At 59.7% G+C, this 8,565-nt stretch overlaps 1 protein-coding gene across 1 annotated transcript in view; it reads right to left on the minus strand.

Annotated features, from left to right (window-relative positions):
* Position 1: 1 nt before the first annotated feature.
* The window catches only part of Ppp5c (protein phosphatase 5 catalytic subunit), a 22,945-nt gene continuing 14,381 nt past the window's right edge, over positions 2 to 8,565 (minus strand). The window contains exons 5-13 of the mRNA XM_015496666.2: positions 6,390 to 6,455; positions 5,811 to 5,909; positions 4,588 to 4,693; positions 2,615 to 2,757; positions 2,444 to 2,531; positions 1,571 to 1,611; positions 1,302 to 1,480; positions 650 to 731; positions 2 to 542 (exon numbers count right to left, since the gene is read on the minus strand). Of these exons, the coding sequence (XP_015352152.1) occupies positions 480 to 542; positions 650 to 731; positions 1,302 to 1,480; positions 1,571 to 1,611; positions 2,444 to 2,531; positions 2,615 to 2,757; positions 4,588 to 4,693; positions 5,811 to 5,909; positions 6,390 to 6,455 (867 nt within the window). The 3' untranslated portion in view covers positions 2 to 479. The remainder of the gene's footprint in view (positions 543 to 649; positions 732 to 1,301; positions 1,481 to 1,570; positions 1,612 to 2,443; positions 2,532 to 2,614; positions 2,758 to 4,587; positions 4,694 to 5,810; positions 5,910 to 6,389; positions 6,456 to 8,565) is intronic.

An 8,565-nucleotide genomic window follows, 5' to 3' on the forward strand; every position in this document is an offset into this window, starting at 1 on the left:
ATGACTTACAATAATGACTTTATTTTAACATATTTAATTACAGACATAAAACAGCTGGGGAAGGGGGTGGGCCCCAGCCTAGCCCCACCCTGGGGCGACCAAGAGTGGGTGCAGGCGAGGCCTCCCTGATGACCCTCTTTCTGGGGGTCTTCCTATGGCGGGGCCCTATTGCTTTAGCAGGGGAGGAGCCATGCAAACGAGGGGGGGCGGAGAAGCCTCCTGGCCCCGCCCCACCCCGAGCGGCCTTCCTCCAGAATGCCCAGGCTGCCCCCAGCCCCAGCTCCTCCAGCGCCTCCCTCTGCCCAGGGAGCAGACCCTCTGGCCAGCCCCGCTCTGCTCCCCACCCCCTCTGCAAACCTAAAGGGGAATAAATACAAACTTTACAAAGTAAAAGGGGGTCCAACGATGCCCTGGGGCGGGGCCTGCTCTACGCCTGCCCAGGGCTGGTGGAGCGGAGGCCCCGGTGCAGCTGCCCGCCCTCACATCATTCCTAGCTGCAGCAGCGTGTTGGCGTAGGCCATGGGCTTGACGTTGGGATGAGGCTGGAGCCGAGACAGAGGGACAGTCAGCATGGGGGACCCCTGAGCGCCCAGGTGTACTACCCCCTCTCCAGGTCTGGGGAAGGGCAGAGGCTCGAGGGGTGACTCACCACTGCTGTGAATTGGTGGAACTGGGGCCGCAGGTCGGAACCCCGGAGGTGGATGTAGGAGGCTTTGTTCCCCATCTGGTCGCTGCAGGGACAGGAGGGAAGTGACTACCGTGGTTGGGACAGGGCTGGGGGCTGAGAGAAGGGAGGGTGGAGAACGGGGAGCAGGCAGGAGGGGGTACAGGTGAGGGGAGTGGGAGTGGGTGGGGGCGGCACCAGCTGGGCACAGCCAGCCCCATGGAGCTGATCCACCAGGAGGTGCGAGGGACAGAGCTATGCGCACAGGACACTACGGGATGTCCTCCAGCCTAGGCTAGGGCACAGGCCACCCTGCAGGTGTCTGGACTTCAACAGAAAAGAGGGAGGGGAGTGGAGGGAGAGGAGGAGGCAGGAGCTCACTGGTAAAGAAAGGAGAGGAGAAAAGTTTTCAGAAATGTCTGGGTGACAACGGGAGACGGGTTTGCTCTGAAACGGCCCAGGTGGGGCAGCCTGGGGGACGTCCTGGGGGGACATCGTGGGGGATGGGGTGCCCAGTACAGTGAGTGTTCTATCCACCCTTCCTACAACGGAAATCTCCCATCACAAAAAGTTAAAACCAAAACAGACAAAACCCTGTGCCTGGGAGGAACCCTGGCTGGGGAGGGTGGAGACGCACCAGTAGTTGGGGGCGGAGAAGACGGTGACGCAGCGGCCACCATGTGCCACTTCGTAGCCCTCGGCCTTGACCTCGTGGCTGCGGATGATGTAGTCCAGCTGGTTCTCCTCCAGGAAGGCCTTGGTCACGTCAGGCCCGAACTGGCAGCTCACGCCCCGCTTGCTGACCGAGCGCCCATTCTGGGGGTGGGCCATGAGAGGTCAGGGTGACCCCTGGCCTGCCCCGCCCGCTCTGCCCACAGCCCACATCTGCTGGCCCTGGAGACTCACCTGAGGTTGTGGATCCGACCATAGCAGGTCACACATAGGACCTGGTGGGGAAGGGAGGGAACATCAGGGACTGTCCATCTCCCGGGGGGGCCTCAGGCCACCTCGGCCCAGCAGTTTTAGGCCTGTGCTGCTGCACCAGCCAGGTGCCTGCCCCACAGCACAGCCCGGGTGGGGGTCAGGCAGGGGACAACTGGGGTTGGGGCTCAGGACATGCCCACTGCGTTTCCGAGCTGGCCTGTTGTCCCTGCGGATCTCCCCTTGCCTCCTCCCCCAACCCATTATTCCATTAGAGCCCCGACGCATTCAACGTCCCAATTCAGACCAGGCCCTCGTCGGCTCCGAGTCCTGGTGGCTCCCCACTGCCTAGGAACAAGGACCCAGCTCCTCACAGGCTGTGGGGCCCTGCAGGATGTGTCCCGGGGAAGCTCATGTCCAACAACAACCCCTGGACCCGCCACTCCGTCCCACTCCTGCTGCGATCTGCCCTGCCCTGGGCCCCTCTGTGCAGGCACCTCTTCTTCCTGTGGTGTCAACTGGAATGTCACCTTCCTGAGAGGCCACCCAACACCATCCATATCCTCCAGGACACGTGCCCTCTGTGGTCTCTCCCCAGGACTTGAGTGGCACCCGAACACCTCCCTCCGAGGGGCGGGAGTCAGATCCTGGTGGTGACAGGTGTGCCCAGGGCGCAGTCTCCTCGCCCTGCACTGTGGGTGTCTCCCTGGCCAGTGTGGCCCTGTGAGGGGCCCTGACTCAAGCCACAGGTAGGAAACGCAGGCTACTGGCCCACGGGAGCCACGGGAGCCACAGGGGCCCAAGCTGCAGCGCAGGTCCCAGCCCGGGTGCTCACTGCCTCCTGCTGGTGCCACTCACCAGAGTCCGGGGGCTGCCGATTCCGCTCGATCTTTCGGATATCGTCTAGGGTGACGCCGTCTTCACTAAATAAGCCTCCATGCATGATCTGGGGAGGGGCAGGTGGCGACTGTGAGGGGACAGCCCCCCCAAGCACTTCACCCAGACACGGCCGCGTGGGGGGAGCCTCACCAGCACTTTGCCGTTGATGCACTGAGCCAGCGGGAGCCACTCGAACACCTCGCTGAAGAGCTCGAACATCTGGGCTGTGTACTTGGCCTTCACCTCACCCTCAAAACCATAGATCTGGTTCATGTTGTCCGTCTCGTGGTTGCCTGACAGCGACAGAGGACAGAGAGCTCCTCAGCCTCTGGGCTCATCAGCACCCTCTGCCTGGCGTGCTCAGAGGGACTGAAGGATTCCTCACTGGTGGCCAGCAGGTCCCAAGCTGATGACAATTCATACGCCAGCCCCTGGCCCTTCACAGGAACCCAACAAGATACAGACACAGCTCCTAGTCCATTTTCTGGGGGACAAATGGAGGCTGGGAAGGGCCCACAGGCACCTGTGACCAGGACCAGGCCAGTCTTGGGGCTCTATGGCCATGGGATAGCCTGGGCTGTCCCAGTCCCATGGACCTCAGGCTCCCCACGGCAGGCCTCCCAGGCTGGGGGCGGGTGCCCCAGCCAGGCCCTCACCACCCCCACCCCATCTGCTAAGGGCCCAGCTGTCCTGCAGCCTGACGAGCTCCACTAAGGGGGCTTGCTCGGCCCACCTGGCCCCTCCCAGCCACCTTAGTGGCACTCATCTCCCACGAAGCCCCGCCTCTCCCTCGACCTAGCCAAAACCAGCAGTCCTTCGAGGCCTCTGAACTTCACAGCCCCCAGGGAGCCTCACGCCCATGACTTCCTCGGTCCANCCCCCCCCGTCACCTCTGGCACACACTCTGGGCTCTACCTCAAGAGCCTGAACCTGACATAACCCCCGCCAGGTTCCACTGCCTCCCCACCTGCTCCAGCTCCTACACTGATCCTCCATTTGTGCTCTGCGTAGAGGTTGGGAGACCCACATTGGTCCCAAACAGAGTCCTCTTGGAAGCCATGAGCTCCATCCACCTCCCTCTCCCAGGGTTCCTGCTCAGACCGCCCCCTGCCCCCACTTGAGTCCCATAGCCCCCTGGCTGAATCTGGGACAAACCAGAACAGCTCCCTCTGCCCCAGGACCTTTGAACACATAGCTTCTGCTACTCTCTCCCCAATTCCTGGCTCTCTCCTCTTTCGGATCCTTGGTCCAGCTGTACATCCTCAGTGGGGGCACCCTGAATAAGCCAGCCCTCCAGCCATCCCAGCTCTCCACTCCCTTTCCCACTTGGATGCTCCTTGATGCAATTTGCCAGTAGCTCTTGTGCATCTCCTGCAGTACCCCGGGAGCCCTCTGGGGGCAGCATTTTGCTCCCCAGGGCTCTGAGGAGCCAGCACCGTGGCTCTGGGACACTTCAGGGAACATCTGGGCTGGGAACTTGCCAATGGCCTACCAGGCCCCAGAGATCAACACATGCACTGTGCTGACACTGGAGGCGGTGCCGATGGCCTGGGCTGAGTGGTGACATCCCTGCCAGGGGCCTCACCAGCTCCCTTCTCTGGGACACACCAACTCTGTCTCATCATTTTTTGGGGTTTTCATTTAGAAAAAAGTTATGTGACTCCTCTTTGGGGGTGATACCCGCAGTGATCCCCTGCCTCCCGCCCAGATCCTGGCCCTCTTCTCTGGAGGCCTCTGGCCCCTTCTAGGGGACGTCTCAGGGGCTGGGGCTGAGGAGGGGCCGGAGGGAGGAAGCCTCCAGGAGCAGCCCGCCTCGTCCAGAGTGCTGAGCAGAACCCTCCGGACACCTTGGCCGGCGTCACGCAGGAAGCCTGTTTCCGTGCAGATCATCAACAGGCCTCTGACGGCCACCTGCTGGACACGGTCACACTGCACACACCTGGGCTGCTCAGGTACAGTGCTGCCCTCAGTGTGGCGCTGGCCTGGGGCGGCGCACAGCCAATCAGGCCTCACCAGGTGGTCCTGCGCACTTTCTGGGAGAATTCACCCATGACCCCGACCTTAAAGCGCAGGGGGGACAGCCCAGACCACAGTGCCTGCGGGCCCGGCACCTCCAAGCTCACCTCGAAGTAGGTGAAAGTGATCTGGGTAGAGGAGCTTAAAGCCGAAAAGGGTGAGAATCACTTCAACTGAGAAGGAGCCACGGTCCACAAAGTCGCCATTAAATATCTGCCCTGCTAAGGAAAACATGGCGGGCAGAAGGTGGGCTGCACCCCGAGTCTGCTCACCCCGGGCCCCGTCAACACCTCCCAAGGAGGTGGCACCAGGGGGTGGGGACCTGCACTGTGTGGCTCTGGCCTGAGGCTCTAGACCACACTGAGGCCGATGGCAGGAGGCCCCGGGTGCTCATCTCGCTTCAGCTGTCCCCACAAAGCAGGCCTGAAACCACAGGAGGGATGGCATGGGACTCATGCCCAGCCATACACAGGCCCAGGGTCCCACCCCCTGGTTACTTATCAAGCAAATATCATGATGTCAAAAATGTGTATAGAGTGGGGTGGGCCAGGTCTCAGCACCTCCTGAGAGGTGAGCCCATGAGGTGGGCCCTCCTGTCCCCATGTCACACACGAGGAAACTGAGGCACCAAGAGGTAGAGCGACTGCCTCAGTCACACAGTTGCAAATGGCCAGGCCGGGGGGGCGGGCAGTGGTACAGGAACAGTCTGCCTGCAATCTTAGAGCAGATGAAGAAAGCAGGGAAGCTAATTTGCCCCTGGGCTGTCTTTGCATTTTAGAAACCCCCTCCACACCCGTCTCCACTCACACACTTAAAAGCTACATTTGCTGATCCAAAGTGCCTGTCAGTTTCACTCCCCAAGAAACGCCCCTGATCTCTCCCCGGGTGGACAGGGCTGGCTCTTGATGTTATGAGGGCCAGTTAAAATCCCAGGCGGAGGATGGGGAGCAGGTCCCATGTGAGAGAATCCAAGTCACTACATATGGACCTTGACTCCTAAACTTCTTTTAAAGGGATCAAGAAGACCAAGTTGTCTTTAAAGGTTACCTTCCCTTCGAAATATTCCGGGGGTACGTACTCCGGGTACAGAGGCGCGTGTTGAATGAGTGAGGGTTGGTGTGTTTTCTCACTATTCAATTCTGCCCTCTCTCTCCATTGCTGGAAANAGATGAAGAAAGCAGGGGCTCAGGAGAGGGGGCCGCAGGCCCGGGCGACAGGGCACTGGCAGACTGGCCCTGCCCTCCTCCCGTGGCCAGGCCTCCCTGGCGGGGTCCTCTCCCTCACACGGTCGGGTGGGGGTGGGACAGGCGGGCTGTGCTGAGAAGGATACGTAGGGGTTGGTCTCTGAGGGTAAGCCGTTGAGCTCAAATATGTTGAGGAGGTCATAGAACTGGCCGTGAGTGTCCCCGCACACTGTAATCTTCTCTGTCTGGAAGAAAAGAGGCCACCGGAGAGGGAGGGGCCCAGAGAGAGACGTGGGGAGGGGGCAGAGGTGAGGGGAGGGGCGAGAGATCATGGCGGACCAAGAAGATCCATGCAAGAGACAGGGACAGCAGCACAGCAATGAAGAGGACAGACAGAGACCAAGAGGCCAGGAGAGGGACATGCGGGAAGACAGACAGGGTGGCGTCAGGCACAGAGGGAAGGGCAGACCGTGCCAGGTGGATCTGTGAGTTCCTGAGCTCAGCAGCCCCTCCCGAGCCAGGAGGCCACCGCCCCCCACTGGCCCCTTCTCCCACTGCCCCTCAGGCACCCCTCTCTCTAACACCAAGCCGCACCCCCGGCCCCCACTCTTTTATTGAGAGAGAGTCTTCATAAGTTGCCCAGGCTGGCCTCGAACTTGCCATCCTCCTGCCTCCCACATGGCTAGGATTACGGCATGCGCCACCACACCTGGCTCAACACGCACCTCTTTAAGCGTAGTCTCCACGAGTGTGCTCAGCTTGGAGAGGACCTCTTTGACCTGTACCAGAATCTGAAAGGCAAGGCAGACTGTGAGTGGGGACCGGCTGGGACAGAGGTGCCCATCCTGGCAGGTCATATGCAGCATTCAAGTCTCCAATGGATGCTGGAGTTTCAAAAAACAGCTTAAAAATGATGTTTTAGAGAAAACCTGGGGAAATGACACATCTGGAAACGTAGGTGATACTGCTGTTCATGGACCGAGATGACCTGGACAACATCACGTATCTCTTTCCAGATTTTCAGGCCAGCCTGTGGACACCAGTACTGGTCACCACTGTCACATCAACAGGTGGGACAGCTGCACCGCAGTCGCGCAGAGGACTCCCCTGGTTTTAGGAGATGCAGGGGGAACTTATTCTCCAGTGGTTTGGGGGGAAGAAAAGAAAACAGTGCACACGGACACGCAAGAAGAGGGCCCCAGGGCTGCAGGGGAGGGGCATAGGTGCCAGGGCCCGCTCCTCCACTGCCCACGGGCCTGCCATCCTCAGAGCAAAGCGCTGGGAGAAGAGTGTCAACAAAGGTAGGAGGTGGCCACCTCTGGTCAGAACCCAGACGGCCGAACACTGCCACTCTCACGGGAGGCCGAGGGCAGCACCTGCCCGGGCTGAGTGTGGGGAAGCCAGTGGACACCCGTGGCCGTGAGTGGGCTGCTCTAACAGGTGAGCGCCCAGGGGTCGGCCATGGCAGACTGCCCTTGAACCCCACCAGCTCTCCAGGGCCTCCAGAAGGCGGGGCAGGAGGAGGCCTGCGGCAAAGACCTCCGAGTTCCGAGGAAAAATGCCCCAGCAACCTCAGCGCTAGCGCAGTGCCTGCTCCACAGGGTCCCAGGTGCCAACAGCACAAAGGCACCCCGGGGGTTTCTCCAGGGGGAAGGTCCCAAGCCCTGCTGAGAGGACAGCTCCAAAGTCACTCTGAGAACTAAAAGCTGACTCCAACCAAGGCCGCGGGACTGCAGCCCAGGCCCGCAGCCCAGGCCCACAGCCCACGCTCCTGCGGAGTGACGCAGAACGCACGCAAGGCCATTTTGAGGGAAATCTATCTACCTCGGTCTCTGTGGTGCCTTTACACGGCCTCTGCTGGTGTCCAGAACTCCAGCCTTAAACTGCACGGACACACGCGGAGCTCTCTGGACTAGTCATAAAGATGACAGGCGGGCGGGGCTGTGGCAGTAAATGAGTGCACTGTGTCCACCTACAATTACAATAATTAAAAAGGAAGATGGGAGGCCACTGTTTTTTTTTTTAATTTTTTTTTTAGCTATAGATGGACACAACAGCTTTATTTATTTATGCGTTTGTTTGTTTATTTATTTATTTTTATTTGGTGCTGAGGATTGAACCCAGTGCTCACACATGCTAGGCAAGCGCTCTACCACTGAGCCACAATTGCAGCCCCGAGGCCACTGTTCTGAATTAAGCTTCTACAAGAGGCCACAACAGGCCAGGCCAAAAATCAAAATGGTGTCACTCCTGCTGACGCTCCACATCACTGTGCCCGTACTCCGCTCTTTATCTGACCTCCTCACAGACTTGGTTCCTCACACAAAGCCACCTGCAGTTCTCCCTTGTCAACCAACCAGTTATCTTTATTTTGTCCCCATCTTGCGAGGACAGTGACCTGGAGGCGACCCATCTGTTGTGTGTTCTTTTCTGCTTCCTCCAGCCTCTGCAGCCCCAGAGCCTCCTTGCCTCAGCTCACTCACCTGGTTTATGGGATACGGTACTGTCTGACTCTAGAATCAGAAATAAAGCCCATCAAGATCTTCAAACTCAATTACTGTCATTCTGTCCTTTGGGCTAAAGGAAACTGGAAGGCCTGCGTAGCAGCCCTCAAATCAAAGATCTTCTGATCTTCTCCTGCAGCCCCATAACCAGAGCGAGGTCCTCGGGAAGTTCACCACACCACAGGAGGGGATGTTGTGCCCGGCCAGTCGTCACCGTGACGGCCTACTTCCAACACAACAACTCCTACCTGAGGCCACTGCTGACCACGGGCTTCCTCTCTCATCCCACGGCCAGCCATCTCCCTCCCACAGGCCCCTTCCCAGCGCCTTGCTGTAGCGCTTGCACTTTGGACCCTGGAGTCTCTGCCCCTGTGGACACGCCCCTGCCCCCCCCCCC

The sequence above is a fragment of the Marmota marmota genome, unplaced genomic scaffold, assembly GCF_001458135.2.
Source record: "Marmota marmota marmota unplaced genomic scaffold, marMar, whole genome shotgun sequence".
Lineage (NCBI taxonomy): Eukaryota > Metazoa > Chordata > Mammalia > Rodentia > Sciuridae > Marmota > Marmota marmota.